The sequence below is a fragment of the Dasypus novemcinctus genome, chromosome 19 (genome assembly GCF_030445035.2).
Source record: "Dasypus novemcinctus isolate mDasNov1 chromosome 19, mDasNov1.1.hap2, whole genome shotgun sequence".
Lineage (NCBI taxonomy): Eukaryota > Metazoa > Chordata > Mammalia > Cingulata > Dasypodidae > Dasypus > Dasypus novemcinctus.
The window spans coordinates 82,618,162-82,640,889 of NC_080691.1; the positions used below are offsets into that span (position 1 = coordinate 82,618,162).

Below are 22,728 nucleotides of genomic sequence, written 5' to 3' on the forward strand. Positions count from 1 at the left end.
CCACAGGGCCATGAAGGGAGGGTGGGAGCGACGGCAGCATGCGGGGGCCTTGGAGACACGTGGGGGGGGCGAGGAAAGCGCCACGAGGGCCGCGGGATTCCACGGCGGGGCCACGGAGGCGGGCGAGGCCGGCACGGCAGCCTCCAGGAGCCACGCTGGGAGACGCTCTGCGCTGAGCACCGGGCTCTGCTCGGGAGCGGGCAGCCTCGGGGAAGGCGGGGCCTGGCGGCCGCCAGGTGCCACACTACCGAGCAGGGCGCATCCCGAGCAGGGGAACCAGCGGGGCCCTGCCCGGGCAGCGGCATGCGAGTGGCCGGGACGCAGCGGGGGCCGCGGCGAGTGGGCGGGGGGGGGCCTCCGGACGAGGTGTGGCCACGAGAAAGGGCCGGCAAGGCAGGAAACAGCCCTGGTCAGGCCAACAGCGGCCACAGGCGAGGAGGCCGGGGGGCGAGGGGCCTGGTCTGGCTGCGCCCAGAGGAGTTCACGGGGCCCGGACCCCAGAGGTCAACAACGGCCTCCAAGGCCGCCCACTCCCGCGCAGCCACAGCCCTCCCTGCCGCTGCCCACTGCCGTGCTCGCCATCCTCAGGGCCGCGAGGCCGGGGCCTGCTCGGCCACTGCGGGGCTTGCTCCACCACCTATGCCCAGAGGCCCAGCGCACCGTGAACACACCACGGGCCCGCCCCCACTGCCGCCGCCCCTCCCGCGTCACTGCGCAGGCCCAGGGGGCCGAGGTCGGCCCGGACGGAGATGTGCCCCGCGACAGGGGAGGCCCGGGGCCCGCTGCCTGCATGCCTCCAGCAGCCTGACCAGGGCCGAGGCCCACCAGGAGCTCGGAGCGCCCGGACGTGCCCACCGGGGGTGCGGAGGTGGAGGGGCTCCAGCATGGACGCGCCCAGCGAGGGGGGCCGCGCGGCACACCCGGGGCGAGGGCACGTGTCACCGAAGGACAGCCCAAACACCAGAGGGCAGCCCTGCGGGAGCACGACAGCAGAGCGGGCAGCAACCTGGACGGAGCAGCACGTCCAGCGCAGGGGCCCCTGCAGCTGGGGGACCGCCGCCCACCTTCGGGGCCCCGGCACAGGCTCTCCAGCCAGCTTCTCGCCCGCAGTCCTGCTGGCGCGTCAGCGAGGTTTTGCCGCGCAATCGCGTGCGTCCCTACTGCTGCATAAGCGAGGACGTTTCCATCTAGATGGTAGTAAACTAGCGAAGGAAGCCCAAAACCGGAGCAGAGAAGAGCAGGCGGAAGCAGGCGCGTCGGCAGGTAGGAGGCGCTGCGCCCCAGGAAACCAACCTCCGCGCGGGAGACAATGGGGCTCCTGGCCGCTCCCACCTGCCCCCATCCTGGGACCGCAGTGACGAGCGCGCTCTGTGCGCGCATGTGGCAAAGGGGGCAGGAACACGGCCTGCCTGTTCCGTTATGCATGTTGTAATCGTTTTGGCAACAAACAAGAACTGCCTTTTGAAATTAAAAATAACTCCTCAAAAAAACAGTAAGATAAAAATAAAACAGCCCTGAACCGAAAGTAGCAGCAGATTCACCATCTGAACCGTGACTTCCACTGGCAGGAACTGTGCTTGAGGTTCTGGCACTGAGAAAACCACCAGCACGTGTAACCGCGAGCCCAGTGCTAGAGGCGGGCACGATGTGCCGCAGGGGGCAGACCCTTCGCTGCCCAGGATTCCTGTGACAAGAAACCCCTCTCGAACCCTGAGATGCCAAAAAACAAGCGAGGAAAGGTCCAACGAGCCCCTGCTGCAGGAGCTCCCACAGAGCACCCACTTGGCCCCCTCAAAGCTGCCAAGGTCATCGGAAACAAGGAGGGAAAGTCTGGCCGCACGCTCTGGCAATCCCACTTCCTGGTGTCGCCCGACTAGGCGGACAGCTCGTGCCCACACACAACCCCGCGCGTGCCCGTTATGCTCGGTCACGGCCGCCCAAAGGCCCCTCCGCAGGTGGGCGGACGAGCCCACGGGGCCCGGCCACACGAGGGGGCACCGTGCAGCAATGGAAAGCCACGGAAAGCCACGGAGGCACCTCGGACGCCTCCTGCCCAGTCCAAGAAGCCCGTCTGCAGAGCCCACGCCCTGGAGAAGTCCAGCTCCGCGAGGCTGTGGAAAAGGCTGCGAGAAGGCCAGGGGCTTGGGGAGGCCAAGGGGGAGCCCAGGCCTCCCGGGGGAATGGAATCTCCCAGGGGACAGCGAAAGGGTGGGTGCAGGACGCCCCGCCTGTCAAGAGCAGAGAACCCAGGACACACAGGGGCAGCCCTGGCGGCAGCTGCGGCCGCTGCACGCCGACTGTGCAAGCTCCTCAGGGCGCGTGTGCAGAGGCAGCGGCTGTGGGCGTAGGACCACCTGCTCACACGGTCCACAGACCTGAGAAACTTCGAAAACTTCAACGCCGCCTTTAAAGCCATGAAAAGACAGCGCCAGCACTTCTCGCTGGACGCCCCGGGAGCAGGGCGGCAGAGACAGCGGCTCACCTGCGCTGTGCAGGTCCCACCCCGAACCTGCTGCGCCCGTGGCCCTGCGCCTCCCGCAACCCCGCAGCGAGCACAGCAGCGCCCTCTCCATTCCTCGGGGTACGGCACACAGCAGGCCCCCCCGAGACCCAAGCGGAGACACAGCGGCCCGTCCTTCTGGACAGACCGAAGTCTGTGCACAGCCGAGCTCACTGCAACCGGCCGTCCTGCCTCTCCCTGTCCACGACGGCAGCGACACGGCCGCCCTGCCTCCCACGTCTCACTCCCGTCCTGCCTGGTCAGGCCTCCCTCCCGCGGCGCATGTGTGTAGCTTTGCGTTTTCCCACCTCCTCTAGTTCTTTCCCCTTTGAGCCAGCATCTCGTGTCTCAATGGCCACACGGTGACATGGAGGTGGCTCCAGTGACTGGGCACCCGCCTACCACCTGGGAGGCCCCTGGTTCAGTTCCTGGTGCCTCCTAGAGGAGACAGCAAGCTGGCCCGACGGGCAGGCACGGCAAGCTGACACGAGACCCAAGAAGGAAAACATAATGAGGGATACAAAAGAGCAAGGAACAGCGGTGGCTCAAGCGATTGGGCGCCTCTCTCCCAAAGCAGAGGTCCTGGGTTCGGTTTCCGGTGCCTCCTAAAAAAAACACGGAAGATAAACAGACACAGCAAGTGAAAACAGTAAGGAGGTAAGAAATAAATCCTCAAGGAACATACAAAAAAAACCTCGCACAGCGAGCCTCGAGAAGTCAATGTTTTTGAGCTCGTGACTGGTAAGTGCTCAGTCGTCTCTCCCAGGAAGCTCCGAGAAGCGTCCCCGCTGGAAGCGCCTGGGCAGCAGCACACCTGCCCCACGCCAACTGCTGGGAGCAGAGCTCAGCTCACGGGCTCCGGGGGGCGCCCTCCCCCCGCTGGGACACACCGCACGTCCCGCTCCTGCTGACTGCCCCTGGCGCTGCACTTGAACCGTGCTCCCCCACGCCCACCCCAGCCGCACTGCAGATGTGGGTGTCACGTGGTATAAAAGGCGCCTCTTGCTTTGTGGAAAGCGCAGCTCAAGCTTCACAGGCACCACGCTCTCCGCCCGCCGCCACGACGAGGATTTAGGCCACGACCTGGCTCGGACCCTCCGAGAGGACACCCCTCCGGCCAGTTGGCGGGGCCCGGAAACGCTCTTCCGCTCGCCGCGCTGGACTTGCCGCATCTTGGGCTGATGCGTCCGTTTGGTGGGAGGCCGCCATTTCACACGGCTCCCTGCGCCCTCGGAACGCGCCCCCGGGTGCCAGGGGTGCTGCGTCGGTGCCGTGGGGGACCCGTCCCGCCCTCCAGGCTGCCTCTGGCCTGCGGTCTCGTGATCTGCTATCTCCCCGACTCAGTAAGGAACGCCGACTCCAGCTCATCGGCGTCCCGGGAAACACGTGGTCCAGACTGGCAGCCAGGGAGGGGGGAGTGCAGTTCTAGGAGCCCGGGAGAGCAGTGAGCAGGGAAGCCGCTGGACCTGGCTGGCCGCGACAGCCCTGGGGACAGGCGGGTTGCCCGACACGGGGGAGCAGAGCCGGGGCAGGCAGGGGTCCTGCAGCCACGGAGGTAAGATGGTGGCGGCATGGCACGTGTGTGCCCAGGACCCCTCCACCTGAGGCGGCGCTGAGGACCCGGCTCCCGGGCGCGCAGGCGAGGCCAGCGGGCCAGCTCCACTGGCTCCCGAGCACGGAGTCGCCCACGACCCCCGGCCGCTCCTCCCCTCCAGGCCCCGCGCAGCAGCCGCGCTCTCCCGAGCACTGGGGCCAGAACCCGCCCTTCCCACAGGCGGGTGGCGCGGGCCTCGGCATCCACGGCCCTGCCCCTTCCATCGTCCTTTGACCCTCGCCGTCCCCTTCGGTCCAGGTGGCCATGGCTCCGTCACACAAACTTCGGAGAAACCTGGTCAGCTCTGCGTGCAGTTTAGGAGTCCGAGCCATCCCACAGAAGCTTCCAGACCCTTCCCGCGCGCCTGTGCTTCCAGTCCTGCCGTCCGCTGAAAGGGCCGGCTGGGCCCACGTCCAGTGAAAGCTCCCCTGGAGCGGCTCCGGGGACTCGCTGTCCCGCCCTGGCGGCGCCGCTCCGGCCCGGCCTCAGGGCGCGCCCTCGGGACAGGCCCAGACTTTCCAAACAGTTTCCAGGGCTCTGTGCCCAGGAGTCCAGGCCCCGGTGCGCGCCTTCCGCTCGCGCTCCACGCTGGGCTGCGAGGAGGCCGCGGGCGCTGCCCCCTCAGTGGGGATCTCTCGGCTGCGGGCCCAGGCTCGCTGCCTCATGCCCACCCTCTGCCCAGAGCAGGCCTCGCCCCCACCAGGGTCCCTGCCGCCGGGGACGGGGCGGCCTCGGCCCGGCTTCCAGCCACACGCTCACCACGTCCCCGAGGCCTCGGGGGGTCCTTGGGTGCCCAGGTTTCTACCAACAGCCTCTTCCAGGCGGCCAGGCCTCCTCTAGGCGCCTCCCCGCCCCTCCCACTCCCCCGTCGCCCAAGTCCGGGGTCATTTCCACAGCAGGGGGATCTCTAATAGCAGCAGCCAGCCCCCGGTACCCCAAGTTCCAAAACCACAAGTTCCTCCTCACTAAACCAACCCAGTACCCCGCCATGGGCAGGCGTGAACAAAGGGCAGGTGTCGGATCGTGGCCTTGAGGCCCGGAGTCCAGGGCCAGGACAGCGTTGGAGCAAGGCGTCCTGGGCTCCGTCTCGGGGGTGGCGGTGCTCGGGGCTGGTGGCCCGCTCCCCTGGCTCCTGGGTTCCTCTGTCCCGGGCAGGCACACAGCGGCCCCTCCGGCCTCGCCCTTTTCCCAATTCCGCTGACCCTCGGCTTCAGTTGCCCCCAGGAGGCATTTTCCTCTGTCATCTTCCCTGCAAGCAGTGGGACTCGCCTCAGTAACGGAATTACGGCCCATCACCTGGGCCCACCTCATCTGAAGTTCCTTCATCAAGATGCCCGGTTTACAAGGAGCTCAAGCCCACAGGAATGGGGGAGTGAGGATTTTTTTCTGGGGTACACGCAGTTCCAAACCACCACAGCCGACACCTGCCAGAGGCTGTGGGAGGAAGGGGGCAGCCGAAGAGGCAGCTCCGCCGTGGAGGCCGCGGGGCTCCCCTCGACCCTCCTGCTCTTCGCCCCGTGGTGCTGCGGCGGGAAGACAGCTCAAGACGCAGCAGCAGCTCTACGCCTGGTTCTTCACTGCGTGAGAGCAGGGGAGGGGGAAGGAGGCGACAGGCGTTCCTTACCAGGTGCGTCACATTTTCTACCATATTTGAAGTATTTCCTAGTTTTAAAGTATTCGCACAGCAAACAACAAGGACAACCACAAAAAAGCAGGGATGACTTGGCTGAGAGATACTCTGTCAGCTGAAAGAAAGAAAGGAAAAGAACCGGAGGTGCTGACAGAAGAGCGTGCCCTGGGCGAGGCCCATGAGGGCCACACAGGCCCCTGCAGAGCCGTGCGGACGTGTGCCCCACACAGGGGCTCTGCAGCTGGCGGCTCAGCACGCTGCGGCCTCCTGGAGGCCAAGCAGGCTGGCAAATGGCAGCAGGCCCCACGAGCTCACGGAGCGCGGAGGACACGGCGAGCAGCACAGCCCCCCGACGGCCCAACCCAGGAGGCCGAGCTTCCAACAGAGCAGAGAGGCGGCGGCGGAGGCGCAGCGGGGCGAGGAGGGGAGAGGAGCAGCGGGCTGGCCGCCCTCGCTCGGGGAGGGGCGATGGCACTCACTGTGTATTCGGCATGCTTTTTTCCATACCATTTCATCCACTTCCTGAACTCTCGGTCCATCGTCTGCAAAGAGAAGCCGCAGGGCGGTCACAGGGCTGGGCGGGGCCTGGGCCGGCTGCCCCCCCGCCGCCCCCAGCACTGCCGGCCGTGCCCCCAGGGTGGTGCGCAGGTCGGGGGAGACTCGCTCCGGGCCCCACAGGTGCCAAGGCTCGGGGAACCTCGGAGCCTCATGGGCATCTGGGCCCCTGCTGCCCCATGCCAGGCAGCTGCCAGGTGGCCCACAGCACACAGACCTGGCCTGGGCCGACGGGGAAGACAGGCGCGCAGGGGCACCCGGCGCTCTGGGCGCAGAACCCGGGGCGGGAGCAGGGCCAGGCCGGGGGGCGCTGGGTGCACCCCTCCCCCGAGGGGCGAGCCATCATCCGGCACGCCCACAGCCAGTCTCCCACCCAGAGCACCTGTCTCCCACAGGCCCCCAGCCCAGGGACTTCCCTCCAACCAGGGCGAGAGACGCCCTAACACCACCGGCCCGACCACCCTGGGCCTGCGCTGCGCCAGGCGTCTGTGCCAGCGGCTGCCGCACGTCACTGATGGCGCCTCTACGCGGCAGTTCCTACAAACGCCGAGAGGTGGGCTCCGCCCCCGAGGCTGAAGAGACGCAGCCGAGACGCCAGCAGTGTGCCCCTACGAGACTCGTGAACTCAGGAAATCACGTGGCGCTGGCCGGCGTCCAGCAGACACACCGTGCGGCGGTGCCCAGGGGGGCGACCACCCCAAGCCCCCGACTCAAGCACCCTCGCCACCGACCCAGGCGTGAGCGGTGGCCCCAGCCCTCGGGAGGCGTTTCTAACCCACAACCCCACACGGCGCATCCGAGCCCATCGAGTTGAGAAGATCCGCCGCCAGGACGGGCGTCCTCCTCTAGAGTGGGGACGCGCCTGCTGGAGGGAAGTGTGACACGGCCTCGGCCTCCCGGCGCCTGCAGCATCCGGCCCCCTGAGGGCCACGGGGCCGCGCCGGGGCCTCCGCACGTTACTCACCTCCGCGTACTTGGCTGGGATGTCAGCTTTCTCGACGCCGTAGTGATGCTTGCAATTGGTGGCCGCGGCGACCTGCAGCACAACCTGGCCCACACCTGCCGCGGGGAGACGCGCCGTCAGCCCAGGGACCACCCCGCGATGGCACGCAGCACGCAGAGGCCTGGGGACGAGCCCCGGGCAGGGGTCTGGGCTCTGACCTGGGACAGGGTGGGGGCAGGGCGCCTCCCCGCCACCCATCACAGTAACGGCTGGTGACCCATCAAGCGCACGGAGCTCACAGACCCAGCGCCTGGACGTCCAGATCGTCTGGACGAGGTGCCGCACGCCTCGGGGCCACTGGCCTAGCTGGAGGCGGGAGGGGCGGCCTGTAAGCACGGCCTCCTCGTCTAGTCGGGCCAGTCCTGCGGCTCAGGGAATGTGCCAATTGCACGGGCGCTGGCCCGGGGACGTGGCCGCCGATGACCGCCTCCGCACGGGGCCGGGCTGCTCACCGCTGCCCAAGTCGACGAACAAGTCGTCCTCGGTCATCTTGATCTCGTCGATCATCTGGGCCACCAGGTCGAAGGAGGTCTCCCCGTACACCTCGGGGGAGAAGGGCTCGTAGTTGTTGAGCTTCTCGGGGTCCGTCACCGAGTGGTTGTAGACCTGCTGCAGAATGTGCCGGAGGAGCCCGTTGGACGGCCGCGTGTTCAGCTTCATGGGCTGCGTGGTCCCCTTCCACTAGAGTACACGGGCGGCACGGGCGCCGGTCAGCAGGACCGCCCGCCTCTGGAGAGCGCAACGCGGCGGTGCGGGCGCACGGCACAGGCACGCGTGGGCACAGGCGCGCGTGCACGTGGTGCACAGCGCGCGCGGGGCACGTGCGCTCCCCTCCGGGCGCGCCTGCTCGCGGGGAAGAGGGTGGGAGGACAGCACCTCCCCACCGCCCCTCGCTCTGCGCCCTTTTGGGGCGCGTCCTTGCGTAGGTTCCCCCCTCAGTGCCCCACTGCCTGTGCGGGCAAACGAGCGCGTCGCGGGAACAGGCTCCCATGCAGATGGGCTTGGGCCTCTCCTCCTGCCCCAGGAGCCTCTTGGCAAGGCTCCCGGCAACATCCCGGGGCTCCCCAACCCTGTCGGCTTGGGCCCCAGCCTCAGAAGCCCCGCTGGGGGAAGGGCCCGCCGAGAGCCCGGGAGGGGCTGGCAGCCGCGCGGTTGATGCCGCAGGCCCTGCCAGGACGCAGCCCCAGGAGGGACAGAGGCGGCCAGGGGCCGCCCCGCAGGAGCTCCCGCCCCGGAGCAGGGCGCTCAGGACTGCACCCACGCCCACCCAGCCCGCCCGGAGCCGGGCCGTGACGCTGCCCTCCAAGGCCTGCCTGTGCCCGAGACGACAGCCACTGATGCCGCAGCGCCAGCCACGGAACCCCTGCCGCTGACCTACGGCCACAGCCCACAGCCTCGGGGGCCTCGCCGAGGGCAGCGGCGCAAGTCACCCTCCGCACAGCTGCTTCGGCAGCTGGTCCTGGGACCAGGACGAGGGGCGCTCCGGGTCCGCTGCAGAGAGCAGCCCCCGGTGTCCCTCTGAGGACGCCCCCATCCCGCCTGAACCCCAGCTGTGAGCCGCCACTCCAGCCCAGGTGGCACAGGGGAGCCCCAGGCTGGGGGCTGGCGGGGAGGGCACCTACCAGCTGGTGGATGCTGTCGATGGCCCGGTTGTACTTGTCGCAGAGCCTCTGCATGCTTTCGAAGCTGGAAGAGCAAGGGAGAGGCACAGTCACCGCCCAGCTCAGCAGGGGCCGCTGGGCTAGTGAGGGACAGCGGTCGGGGCACAGCCTCGCCACGCCGCACGGGGCCTGTGGGGAGGAGGCCGCTCGGGGCCCCCCCGCGCCCCGGCAGAGCCGCATCCCACCCCCACCCCCACCCCCACCTGCAAGGGCCCTGCCCTCAGCCCCCACTCAGACAGGCGAGAGCAGCCCCGGGGGTCTCTGGGTCTCCAGCGTGGCAGGCAGAGGCCAGGGGGAGGCCGAGGGGTGTGACACACAAACGCGCCTTGGGGACAGGAAGCCTGTGAGGACTTCAGAGGCCCAAGCAGCAGGGGAGGGGGCCGGCAGGCCGCGCTGGGCGCCCCACGGCCACTCTCTCGGGCCTGGGACCTGCACTGCCTCCCCTCCCTGCTTCTGGGGGGCTTAGGGGCTGCAGAGGCCGAGGCCGGGGGGACCTAGCGGGGGGACCCGAGCCCCGGGAAGAGGCTGAGCGCACGGGCACGGCAGCCGCCAGCCCTGGAGCCTCGGGGCGGCGGCGCACAGCAAGAACCCTCCAGCGCAGCCCCCGGGCGCCCTGTGTGTCCTCCGGGCCGCAGCCGCAGGCCGGCAGAAGGGGCAAGCGTGCTTGTTCCGCTCCCCTCAAAGCCTTCAGAAGGAGAGAGGGCAGCCCACCACCTGGCGACTACACAGGCAAGGTCTTCACCCGGGCTGGGGACGCCTGCGGCTGTCGTGCCGGGGAGGGGGTGCCCCTGACGTCGTGGGGGAGACCCAGGGCCCTGCTCAACAACCCCGTGCCCAGGACGCCCCCACAGAGAACGCCCCGCAGAGAACGCGCCCGTGGAAGCAGGGGCCGCGCAGGGGCTCCCCCGCCCCCCGCACATGGCAGCGCGGCGCTCCCCGCCCCCACCGCGCCGCCAGGAGCCCGCAGCGCTTCAGCGGTGCCAGCGGAACCAACAGCGCCTCCTGGCGCCCCGCGGCCCCACGGCCCCAGCCCCCGCTGGACCAGGCGTCTGCTCCCCCCACCCCTGCCCCACCCGACCCCAGGCTTTGCTCCTTCCCTTCCTAATTAAAGCAAGGAGAGAACCGAAGCCGGCCCCGCGACAGGTTCACAGCGTGCGGAACAGCTGGAGGCGAGAGAGCAAGAGAGCCCGAGGGCAGCGGGGAGCGGACGTGGAGGACAGGACAGGCTGAAGCCGCGCTGAGGGCCGTGACAGAAGCGCACGCGGCCCGGCCGGCCTCCCCGGGCTGAGCGCAGAGCGACGGACACACGCTGGAGCTGGCTTCCCTGCGTGCTGAGCGGCTGGCGCAGATGCGGTCCGGGGGGCGCGGGGGCTTTGCGCCTGACGCTGGGCAAGCACCGGGCGAGGCAGGGCTGGTGGGACAGAGGCGACGTCGCAGCCCTCGGGGTTCAGGCAAGGGGGTGACCCCGGGTCTCGCCTCCGCGGGGAGCCGGCAGCCCGACGCCCTGGCTGGCCTCTGCTCGCGCGGCTCGGGGAGGAAGGACGCCCCGCTGCCCTGCACGTGGACTTCTGCTCTGCCCACTCCTGAGGCCGCTCACAGCCATGGGCCCCTGAGGAGGCCGCTGCCCAGAAGGGCGTGCGAAGGCGGCGGCCGGAGCGGCAGGGACCCGGGGGCCGGACTGGGCCACGGCCCTGCCTTCTGCCTCTGTGGGCCGCTGTGGGGCGCAGGCCAAGGCGAAGGCGCCTCCACTGCCCGGGCCTCAGGACATGGCCCGGTCTTTCCGACCCAGCACAGGGCTCCGAAGGGGAAGGACATGGAGCAGAGACACCTGGAGGCGACCGACGGGCAAGACGCCTTTCAAAGCCGGCTGCTCGAGGGCAGACCAAGCACAAACCTGTGACCCCACCACTCGACTCGGAAGGAGGGGCGGCGCGGGGCGCCTCACCAGGCGGGGCAGTTTTCTCGGGAGGACCGCCTCTGGGCGTCTACGTGGGCCCTCTGAGGCCTAGGAGGGGCGGTGAGCGCAATCCCCTTGCCCGCAGAGCGGGGCTGCCGCCTGCGAGGGAGGTGGGTGGAGGAGGAGGAGAGCTGCACGCGCTTTAGCCGCTGAGGACACAGGCCAGCACGCACCGCCAGCATGCCCTCCCAGGCGGGGTGGGGAGCCGGTGCTGGGCCCGAGGCGGGCCTTGCGGGGAGCTTGGGGCCCTACTGCAGTCCAGGGGGAGGCTGCTGGGTCCAGGCCCCCCAACCTCCCCTTCCAGGACAGGCATGGAATGTGCCCCCCTTCTCAAGCAAAACACAGCTTCAGGGAGGCATTCCAGAGCACACCGCGCCCTTCTGCGCCCGCAGCTGCTCCGTGGGGAGAGCTGGAAGCCACCCAAGGTCTGGAGACACCGGTACTGACCAGGGCCCGGGCGGCCAGAGGGCCTGGGGCTGCCCATGGCGGCCGACACCCGGCCCCCTGGCGGGAAGAGCGACTCCTGGCACTGGCCTGCGAGGACAGGCGCGGCGCGGTTAAGTTCACACATTCCATTCCAGCCTCTCCAGGCGATTCCAATTACCGCCTCACTCTGACAGCCTCTGCCAATGTTTGGTCAACACTCCCTACCAAAATAACTCCACAACGTCTAAGCCAGCTCTAAAAGGAAACTCAGATCAGCTTGCACCATCTAAGAATAGCTAATTAAAGGCTGGGGCTGTCCTCCGAGGAGGAGGAGCCCAGCCGGGACCCCGCTTACCTTTTGGTATCATAGTCAATTAAAACATAATTTTCCATAGCAAGCTTGAGATCTGGGATTTCTTCACAGACCCATCTGAAATGGAAACGCAGAAATAAGAGTGAATATTATTTACGACTAACGGCCCGCTTTTTTCTCTCAACTTTCCTAAACGCTGTTTACGCTCAAGTATAAAAACAAGTCCTGGCTGATGACCTCGAAAAGGGGGACGCCTCCGGGCCACGCATGGAGGGCGCCTGCGCCGCACAGACGCCAGGGTGCCAGCCGCGGGCACCGTCAGAGGTCGGGCGAGGGAGCGGTCAGCCCAGCGCACGTGCCAGGGACTCGTCTCCTCAGGACGAACGGACGGCGGTAGTGGAGGAACTAATCAACCCTGAGACACCAGACAGGGCCTCCTCACAAACACCAAGAGAAGAGACGGACGGGACCCGCAGCTCGGCCGGGCCTGGGAAGCGTACGGCCCAGGTGCAGGACACCAACCCTGCTTGGATCCCGACAGGAGCAGCCCAGAAAGAAATGTACGACACAGGAGTCACTGGCACAGAGCTCACGAGTGACAAAAGGAAAACACGGGATGTGACGGCAAATGGCAAGACAATAAACTCAACAACTTAGAGGAAATTAACTCCTTAAGAGACAGCAAAGACCAGAACTGACCCAAGAGAAACAGCATTTGACGAGCCCTGCCCCTGTCACAGAACTTTGTTTCCTAGACGATACCTTCCCACAGAGGACACCCCAGAACCAGATGGCTTCACTGGTGAGTGCTGGCAAATACTGAGGAGGAAGTAACACCAGCCCCACAAAAACTCTCAGAGTCCTACGAGGCCAGACTGCTGACCCCAAAACCAGACAAACTCACTGTGAGTGAAAGGAAATCGGCAGATCACCATCCCTCATGAACACAGACACAAAGACCCTTTAGGACTCCTGCAATAGCAAGTGGAGCCAGCAACGTATCAGGACCAAGCGTGGTTACCCCCGAGGCCGGCTAACACTCTGAAACCAGTCCCTGTAACTCACCCATCGACAGAAGCAAGGAGAAAAACATGGAGCCTTGCGAGGTGCAGAACAGCACATGACGGAACAACTCCTGATGGGAAGCAGATGTGGCTCAATGGATAGAGCGTCCGCCTACCACACGGGAGGTCCACGGTTCAAACTCCGGGCCTCCTTGACCCGTGTGGAGCTGGCCCATGTGCAGTGCTGATGCGCGCAAGGAGTGTCCTGCCACGCAGGAGTGTCCCCCGCGTAGGGGAGCCCCACGCGCAAGGAGTGCGCCCCGTAAGGAGAGCCGCCCAGCGTGAAAGAAAGTGCAGCCTGTCCAGGAATGGCGCCGCACACACGGAGAAATGACGCAACAAGATGACACAACAAAAAGAAACACAGATTCCCGTGCCGCTGACAACAGCAGAAGCGGACAAAGAAGACGCAGCAAATAGACACAGAGAACAGACAACTGGGGCTGGGGGGGAATGGGAGAGGAATAAATAAGTCTTTAAAAATGTATATATACACACAAAAGCAGACAAGCCAGAAAAACCGAAAAAGTCCTGAAGCACAACGAGCTGGAAGACTTACGCCACCTGGCTTTGGGCCTCACCACGAGCAGGGCAACGTGGTGCTGGCACAAAGACAACAGAGATGGACAGCACGGGCCATCGAGCGCAGGACAGAGGCTGACTTGGTTTATATTTTATCCCTCCCCCAAGAGGACCCCTGCTCTATCTGCTCGTCTTCCTCAGCAGGCACTGGGAATCGAATCCAGGACCTCCCAAAGGGGAGGCGAATGTCCTCCCGCTTGAGCTGCTTCCACTTGCGGCTTGTTGCGGCTCATTCTTTAGGAGGCACCGAGAACCGAACCCGGGACTCCCATGTGGGAGGTGGGCACCCAGTTGCTTGAGCCACATCCACTCCCCCAGATGCCATTTACACAACTGACCCGACAGAAGCACGACAGATTAACTGGGCGAGGAAAGACTTCAACAGGTGGTCCTAGAACAATACCAAGTGGAAGAGGAAGTGTCTCGTCCCCACCTTACAACATAAACAAAACCTAATTTATAACTGACCTTACACCTGAACACGAAAGCTAAAAACCACAAAGCTTCTAGAAGAAAACTAGACTCTGGAGTAGGCAAAGACTTCCTGGACACGACCCAGAAAAGCCAAAGTTAAAAAGCCTCCTCAGGACAACCACGACGGCGGCCAGCACGCGCAACACAGCACGCGATGGAGCGCCAGAGAGCTCCAGCAGACACCAGCCCTGAGGCTGGGGCACCGAGAGCCGCAGCCGAACCCAGCAGGCTGGGCGCCGGGCAGCGAGGCAGGGCCGCCGGGCAGCGAGGCAGGGCCGCCAGGGGGCTGGGGGCCGGGCAGCGAGGCAGGGCCGCCGGGGGGCTGGGCGCCGGGCAGCCAGGCAGGGCCGCCGGGGGGCTGGGGGCCGGGCAGCAAGGCAGGGCCGCCGGGGGGCTGGGCGCCGGGCAACGAGGCAGGGCCGCCGGGCAGCGAGGCAGGGCCGCCGGGGGGCTGGGCGCCAGGCAGCGAGGCAGGGCCGCCGGGGGGCTGGGCGCCGGGCAGCGAGGCAGGGCCGCCGGGGGGCTGGGCGCCGGGCAGCGAGGCAGGGCCGCCGGGGGGCTGGGCGCCGGGCAGCGAGGCAGGGCCGCCGGGGGGCTGGGCGCCGGGCAGCGAGGCAGGGCCGCCGGGGGGCTGGGCGCCGGGCAGCGAGGCAGGGCCGCCGGGGGGCTGGGCGCCGGGCAGCGAGGCAGGGCCGCCGGGGGGCTGGGCACCGGGCAGCGAGGCAGGGCCGCCGGGGGGCTGGGCGCCGGGCAGTGAGGCAGGGCCACCGGGGGGCTGGGCACCGGGCAGCGAGGCAGGGCCGCCGGGAGGCTGGGGTCCGCCAGTGGCTGGAGCTCCCCTCTCAGAACAGCTCAGTCCGAGGGGTCACAACCCAGAGAGGGAACGCACGACCCTGCCAGGAAGCCGTCCTCAGCAAGAGTTCCGATGAGCGAGTGTGGGAAGAACCAGGGAACTGGAAAGCCACCGTTTCACCCCCAGAGTGACCTGTGGCTGCAGGCGGGACTCAGGGCGCCTGCCCCTCATGGATAAGGACGGGCCGGGGGCCCCGCTGGACCAGAGGGTCACTTAGCTCAGCTTAGCGGCCCCACAGGAGGGCCCCTCGGGACGGGATTCCTACCAGATGCTCCCCCTCGATTTAACCGTGAGGACGCAGCCGACGCCCCCAGGGAAAGTCGAGGTCGGGAAGACAAGCTACGACTGAGGCACGGCCCCCAGCTGGGGGGGGCGATGCGGCCTAGTGCACGGGGCTCCAGGCTCAGCCCTGGGGGAGACGAGGGCCTCGGGAAGCCAGCGAAGCCCAAGCGCAGTGCCACCTAGGTGCAGTCGGTGTAGTCACAGCGTCGGCCCGTGTCAGCGTCACCAGCTGCGCCAGGCACTCAGGGACCTCTGCGCCGTTTCAGCGACTTTTCTGTACATCTAAAATCAACTCAGTGCAAGTTTCGAAAACACAGAGAGGGCAAACGGCGGGTTAGGCACACCCAAAGGAAGAAGGCAGAACAGTCAACGGGGAAACCGGGCTGACCCCGTTAGGCCTGGGGGAATTACAGCAGGACCCCAGCAAGATACCCCGGCGAGCTGGTGGCACCAGCCCACCGTCCACACGTAGAAGGAGCCGGGTGGAGCCGGGCGGGTCTCCAGGTCTGTGCCGGGGCACTCCTGCACGATCCCAGCCACACAGTCTGGACAGTGCAAACCACCCTGCATGGCAGAAGGCTGTCCAGCAGCTGCCTGGGGACAGGAGTGGAGAGGGGGCCGGACACGTGATGTCTGCCACCTTCCTCGCTTTGCAGGCGTGTACACACCCAAGCGTGTCCTGCTGCGCCCTCACACACGCGTGCCATCAACTACAGCCCGGCTGCGTTTTGGAAACATGTAAGAGCAAGGGGGAGGAGAGGAGATGGAAGCAGGGTGAAGCGGCCCGGCCGTGGGCAAGCACAGCTGGGGACGGTGACAGGTGTCCTTCCGCCCTCCTGGCTACCTCTGAGCGCTGCAACGTCCCCCGTAAGAGGACGCGGGAAACCAAGGTCACCAGTCCCCCCAGCCAACAGCCCGACTGCCCGCTGGGGGAAGAGGGAAGGGAGTGACCTGCCCCAAGCCACCCCGAGGACCGGGCCAGCGCCAGCCCCGGGAGTGGAGCCAGCCCTCCCAAGCACCCAGCGCCGCCCGACGCGAATCGAGCACACGAGTGAGATGACCGCGCGGGGGCGTGAGCTGAGGGCACAGCGGGTGGCAGAGGACCCTTTCTAAAACCCAGCGACTGCCTGCCTTGAAGCCAAGCTCTCGGCAAAACCCATCAATCACAAACCCGCCCGCGAAGTCGGGACACCGGGAAACGAGCGGGCGCACGCGGTTCCAGCTGGTCCTCCCGGGACACCCGGCCGTGCCCGACGGGACAGGAAGCGCTGCGGCGGCGCCGGGTGGCCGAGGGGGCCGCCCTCACGTGACGGAGGCGTGGGGAGGTGCTTTGTGGGCATGTTGGCCCGGAGCTCGGAAGAGCACCAGCGGGCAGGTGCTGCGTGAGGACGCGCAAGCCTGAGTGCCTGAGACCTGCCGGGCCACCGCCTCCGGGGAGGACGGAGGAGCAGTGCCCGTGCCGAGCAGGGCGCGGCCCAAGCGTGCCGCAGGCGAGGCAGGGAGGACAGAACCCCGCACGGGCCCCACATGCCCGAGCCCTCCCAGAAGCACCCGCCAGCCCCACAGGTCCGTCCCCGCCAGCCCCAGGGGGGCCGTCCCCGCCGGGCCCAGGGGGTCTGTCTGAGGAACCTCCAGGGGAGCCGGGCGGGGACCGCAGGGGAAGACTTAGCCACCCACGGGTGCCTGGGGTCTCCCGGCTCTGGGGTCCTCTCCCGGCTCCCTCCCACTGTAAAGGGGAGCATTTCACCCACAGACCTCAGACGGCTGCCACGCAGCCCGAGAAGGGGCGGCTTCCCCACGGCCCCGCGCTAAGACGCTAAGAAGCTACGGGGCCAAAGGCCACCTGGGCGGTGCTGGCAGGGAGGGTCAGGCGTGCCCCAGCCACCCCCACCCCAGCGCCCCCGCCAAGGGCTGCTGCAGGCCCTTCCCCAAGGACGCGCCTCCCGGGGACAAGGGGAAGCAAGGCGGGTTGCTGCCAGGGAAGGTTCCCACAGTCAGAAGTCGCGCAGCTTGAACACGCCATTAGCCGAGGATACGCCGCACCCGGAAGGACAAAGGCCGCGGTGCAGGGCTGGGGGGCGCAGGGCGGGCGGCGATGCGCAGGGCCTGCCCAGGAGGCCGCCTGCTGGTGCTGCTGGAGCTGGGCGTGTCCTGGTGGCGTCTTGGCACAGCGTTCCCAGGCCCTCTGGCCGGCGAAGCCCCCGCAGGGGCCTCACAGGGCCGCCTGCACTGCACCAGCAGCCTTCAGGAGGCCACTGGCCCCGGCAGCTGCCGTGGAGTCCCAGCAGACCGCGATTCTCAACCCCGAGAGCCTGCCCTGCCCGGCTCACCTGGGGGTCTCCCTCGCCCCCTCGCCAGGGCCCACCGCACCCGCCCGGGGCAGGGAGGCTTTGGGCAGCCCGGGAGGGGCAGCAGAGCAGGTTCCAACCAGGAGGCGCAGCCCACCGGCCGGCACGACCGGGACCGCTGCGCTGCCAGCTCCTGCTGGCGGCACTCAGGAGGCGCCGTGGCTGGCTCCATGTCAGGGGCTCCGAGGAGTGGCACGGTCCTGCGCACAGCCGTGCTGCAGGGACTAGAAGGAACGTGGCTTTCCCCGTGGCCTCACCGCTCTCTGGCGGCCCCAGGACCCCGAGCCGGCTGTTCTGGGAGCTTCCTGGTGGGCAGCACGGGGACAAAGGGGCCCTGCACCCCTCCCAGGGCCCCGACGTCCAGGGCTGTGGTGGGCCCGCCCCTGGCCGCAGCCTCCGCCACGCTGTCTCGCCCGGGCGCTTACACGGCGGGCCCGCAGGAGGCCGCAGGGGCCCCAGGGCACGCTGCCCTCGAGGGGCATCTTGGGCCCGGGTGAAGCCACCGGGGGCACAGGCCGAGAGGGCGCCCGGGAAAGGGAGGAGGAGGAAGGTGAGTTCCTGTGGGAACCCTGCAGCTCGGAACGCTGCTCCCCGCATCACACGGAGGGAAACTGAGGCTCAGAGCAGCACACTCCGGGTCGTGCTGCCAATGAGCGGAGCCCTGTCTCCAGCCCGGCCTACTCGGCTCTTTCTCCGCCTCATGGACGTCTGCGTGAGACGCTACAGGGCACGAGGGGCCTGCGAGCCGGACCACCCAGCGGGAGGAGCGCCCAGGGCGACGTGCCCGGCTCAGCCCCGGCCCACCCGGAGCCCGCCCCGTCTGCAGGGCAAGGCGGCGGGGGCGGCGCTCCCGGGCCCAGGGGCTCGGGGTGGTGCAGAGCGGGCACTAGGGCCCCGTGCTGGGGGCTGTGCCCTGCATGCCGGAGGCCCGGGCAACTCACCGGATGGTCTCGATGATTTCGTGAGCAGCATCGTGGTGTTTGTCCTGAAAGAGAAGAGGAGAGCGTGTGAGGGCCGGTCCTGCCACCCCCCGCGCAGTCGTGGGGCCCGGGACACCCCGCAGGGCAGACACCTGCGCCCCGGTGTCTAGTGCTGCCGCGCTGCTCCCGTCGGCGACCAGAACCGGCTTCCTGCCCAGCTCCCCCGCCCGTCTCTCCCCACGCTGCCGCCAGACGCTTCCAGGCCCACCCGAGGCAGGGGCCCCAGACGCACACACACGTGTGCACACCCCAGCAGCACCGACACGCCTGGGTGAGGGACGAGGACTGCGCGCACCCACCCGAGGGCTCGGCCCCTCTGCTGGCCCCTCGCCCCCGCGGCAGCAGGCAGCCCAGGGCCACAGAGCCCCGGCCTGCCGCGAGGCTTGCTTCCACGCGAGTGCCTGGCTCCGACCCTCTGACCCTCTGCTAGGCTCCGCGTCCCCGTCTATAACACGGCGATGCCGGGAAGATGACGACGGACTTGTGCGCAGACGGCACCTTCAGAGCCAGGACGTGGCGGCCCGAGACCACAGGCCTCCCCGCCCTGCCACGGACACAGCCAGGCCTCCCCGCCACGGACACGGCCAGGGCTCCCCGCCCCACCACGGACACGGCCAGGGCTCCCCGCCACGGACACGGCCAGGGCTCCCCGCCCCGCCACGGACACGGCCAGGGCTCCCCGCCCCGCCATGGACACGGCCAGGCCTCCCTGCCCCGCCACGGACACAGCCAGGGCTCCCCGCCACGGACACGGCCAGGCCTCCCCGCCCCACCACGGACACGGCCAGGGCTCCCCGCCACGGACACGGCCAGGCCTCCCTGCCCCGCCACGGACACGGCCAGGCCTCCCCGCCCCGCCACGGACACGGCCAGGCCTCCCCGCCACGGACACGGCCAGGGCTCCCCGCCCCACCACGGACACGGCCAGGCCTCCCCGCCACGGACACGGCCAGGGCTCCCCGCCCCGCCACGGACACGGCCAGGCCTCCCCGCCCCGCCACGGACACAGCCAGGGCTCCCCGCCACGGACACGGCCAGGCCTCCCCGCCCCACCACGGACACGGCCAGGGCTCCCCGCCCCGCCACGGACACGGCCAGGGCTCCCCGCCACGGACACGGCCAGGCCTCCCCGCCCCGCCACGGACACGGCCAGGCCTCCCCGCCACGGACACGGCCAGGCCTCCCCGCCCCGCCACGGACACGGCCAGGCCTCCCCGCCCCGCCACGGACACGGCCAGGGCTCCCCGCCCCGCCACGGACACGGCCAGGGCTCCCCGCCACGGACACGGCCAGGCCTCCCCGCCCCACCACGGACACGGCCAGGGCTCCCCGCCACGGACACGGCCAGGGCTCCCCGCCCCACCACGGACACGGCCAGGCCTCCCCGCCCCGCCACGGACACGGCCAGGCCTCCCCGCCCCGCCGTGGACACCGCCCGGCTCCACTGCTCCTGCCCCTGCCTCGCCCGCACCCCTTCGTCTCCTGCACCCCATCCTCTCTCGTGACTGGAGGCTCCCAAGGGTGACGCCCACTCCAGACTCCTCGCTCACTCGGCAAGCGTCTTCACTGAGCAGACAGCTCGCCCGCCACACACCCACGCATTTACGAAGCCACGCCACGCACCGTCCCGTTACCACAGAACGCAAGGAAGAAGGAAAGAGGAAGGGAGACGCGCAAGAAGCAGTGGAGCCCGCCCCATGTGGACGGTGGCGTGGACCCCACGGCGCAGGGACCCCGGCGCAGGTTGCGCCCCCCACCTCTCTACACCTCCCGAGCACCCGCCTGCCTGACCTCGACACTCCCCATGGCCCCGACCTGACCCACAGCTGTGCACAGCCTTGAAGTGAGAGCCACGTCCACCAGCCAGAGGTGCTGGCTCCCACCCACCCACGCCCACATCCACGGGGCACCCAGGCCTCTGCGGGCCGCGGCCTGGACTGCCGGGCCTAGGTCGGTCGGCGCCCCCCCCAGCTCCCCTCTGCACACAGGCCTCTGCACACTGCCCAGGCCCGCCCAGCCTGCTCCGGGAGCCGTGGCCACAGGCCCTCGGGCATCCCCGCTTCCGCCGCCTGGAGGGCCTCGGGAGCCCCCGCTTCCAGCACCTGGAGGGCCGGCGGCCTTGGCCTGCACTGCCCTGGCTGCGCCCCTGGCCAGGCGGGCGCCGAGCACCTGAAACGTGGCGGGTCCAACACGGGGTCTGAGGCTGGCAGGAGGCCTCGCAGGAGCGCCCACGGCGAGCCTGGTCAGCGCCCTTCCTTCAGCACGGACTCGGCCACGCGGGCGGGAGCGCTGACCTCACTGCCCCCTCGCTCCAGGCAGCCGCCTGCCCTCGGCTCCCCTCCGAGCAGCCCACCCAGGGCCCCCGGCGCGGTGCCGCTCCCAGGCCACGGGAGGCCATCGCCGAGGGCTGTCCTGCTCCACACCTCCGGGACGCAGCAGCCCGTGAGCCCAGGCCCCCCCAAAGTGGGGAGAGCGCGCAGGAGGAGCCCGGCCGTTCCTGCAGTTACACCTTAAAAGACGGAACTGCGGCCAGCAGGGTGAGGACGTGAGCCCGCCCGCCCGCCGCCCGCCTGGGAGCCCAAAACAAGCCCCACGGAGGAGCAGGCCGAAGCCGCTGCTGCCCATCACACCCGACGCAGGGCCGCGCAGGGGCACGGGCGCAGCCCTCAGCCTGCTGCCCAGCCCCACCATGGCAGCCGTGCTGGCAGCTTGCACCTGCACCTCTGCGGGCGCACAAGCCAACAGAGCCTCCCGGCACGCGGGGGACACACAGTGGCGGCACCCCTGAGCGCGTCTGCTGTGCTCCGTCTGGCTGCGCTTACGCAGCCGCAGTGAGCAGCGTGCAGGGTGCAGAGGAGAGCAATCTGCGCCCGCGCCCACCCTCGGAGCCTCACAAGCGACGCTGGTGTTCAGCAAAATTAGGAGCGTTTCGGCTTCAGAGAACACCACTGAGAAAGCGAGAGGCAGCCCCCAGGGAGGGAGGGGGCATTTTCAGGTCCTCCAGGAGTCCAGGGACGCAGGGCTACAACACATAGGAAACTTACATTCCACTAGAAGACAGGGAGCCCTGGCAGAGGGGCTGGTGGACACTTCTCCAGAGAAGAGCTGCGAGTGCCAACAAGCCCGCGGGAAGACGCCGGGCCTCATTCGCCACCGGGGAGATGCGAATCAGACCCCACCGAGGCGCCGGCTCGCGCCCACCAGGGCGGCCACGGCCAGGGCTGGCGAGGACGGAGAACGAGCGCCTTCGCACTGCCGGTGGGAAGGGGAAAGGGGCGGCCACCTCGCCAGCCATCTGGGGGTCCTCAAATGGCTGAACGCAGGGGCCAGGTGGAGCGCCGCGCCTGGGACTCGCCCAGGGAGGAGTGAGGACACGTCCACACAGGGATGCGTCCACAAACCTCCGACCTTAACAGCTGCCACACGGAGAAACCCCAGCGTCTGTCAACCGGTCAGTGGAGAAGGGGAAGCGCAGTGGAGTACTACTTGGTGAAGAAAAGGGCGAGGCTCTGAACCTCACTGCAGCGTGGAGGAACCGGGAGACCACGCAGCTCGCCGGGGAGGCCCCGCACCGCCCAACTCCACCTCAGCGCAGGCCCCAAACGGGCGAATCGCTGCCGAGAAGAGGCGAGACCCGTCACGTGGGCAGACTGTACGCCGCGTGAACCAGCTCTCCGTGGCGCTGCCGACAGCGGTGAGACCCCACGGGCGCGGGTGCCTCCCTGCTCCGAGAGCAGGTCCACAGCCCTGCACTGGCTCCGGCACCCACGGACCCTGCACGAGAGAGGTGCCACCTGTGTCTCGAGAGCCGTGGGAAGGACAGGCGGACCCCACGGCGGAGAGTGCAAGGAGAGGTACAGCACGGGGGCTCGGGGGCTCGGGGGCTCGGGGCACGCAGCTCCAACTCCAGGCGCAGCGGGGGAAGCAGCGACTCCAGCTCCGGTTGAGCCTTCAGACAGAGCAGCCCCACTGAGAGTGGGGAGATGCAAGCAGGACCCCCCAGCTACGCTGCTCCCCAATTCCCAAGCTTAGGAGATGGTGTGAAACAAGAAGTGTTTGCAGACCTAAACAAACAGAAAGACCTTCCGTGTTCATGGACAGGAAGAATAAATACCGTGACGATGTCAATTCTACCCCAACTGATTAACAGACTTGATGCAGTACCAATCAAAATCCCAATAGGCTACGCTACAGAATTAGAAAAGGCAGCTACCAAATTCACTTGGAACAGAAAGTCCATCCGAACAGCCAAAAGATTCTAAAACAGAAGTGTGACATGGGAGGAATTTCACTGCCAGACCTTGAAACATATTACAAAGTTACTGTAGTCAAAACGGCATGGTACTGGCACGAAGAGAGACATGTTGATCAGTGGAATAGAACTGAGAATCCAGAAATAAACCCTCGCCTCTATGACCAATCGGTTCTTGACAAACTTACAAAGTCAATGTTAACAGGACAACACGGTCTCTTCAACAAATGGTGCTGGGACAACTGGACACCTAT

At 68.0% G+C, this 22,728-nt stretch overlaps 1 protein-coding gene across 8 annotated transcripts in view; it reads right to left on the reverse strand.

Annotated features, from left to right (window-relative positions):
* Positions 1 to 22,728, reverse strand: part of DOT1L (DOT1 like histone lysine methyltransferase) — a 79,885-nt gene that overhangs the window by 45,017 nt on the left and 12,140 nt on the right. For 4 of the 8 annotated variants that reach the window (XM_058282139.1, XM_058282136.1, XM_058282135.1 and 1 more), the window contains exons 2-7: positions 18,184 to 18,227; positions 11,682 to 11,756; positions 8,905 to 8,968; positions 7,735 to 7,963; positions 7,244 to 7,338; positions 6,232 to 6,266 (exon numbers count right to left, since the gene is read on the reverse strand). In XM_058282139.1, coding sequence (XP_058138122.1) covers positions 6,232 to 6,266; positions 7,244 to 7,338; positions 7,735 to 7,963; positions 8,905 to 8,968; positions 11,682 to 11,756; positions 18,184 to 18,227 — 542 coding nt within the window. Of the gene's footprint in view, positions 1 to 6,203; positions 6,267 to 7,243; positions 7,339 to 7,734; positions 7,964 to 8,904; positions 8,969 to 11,681; positions 11,757 to 18,183; positions 18,228 to 22,728 lie in introns of those variants that run through there. The other 4 variants (XM_058282137.1, XM_071210009.1, XM_058282141.2 and 1 more) reach the window with 4 other exon arrangements.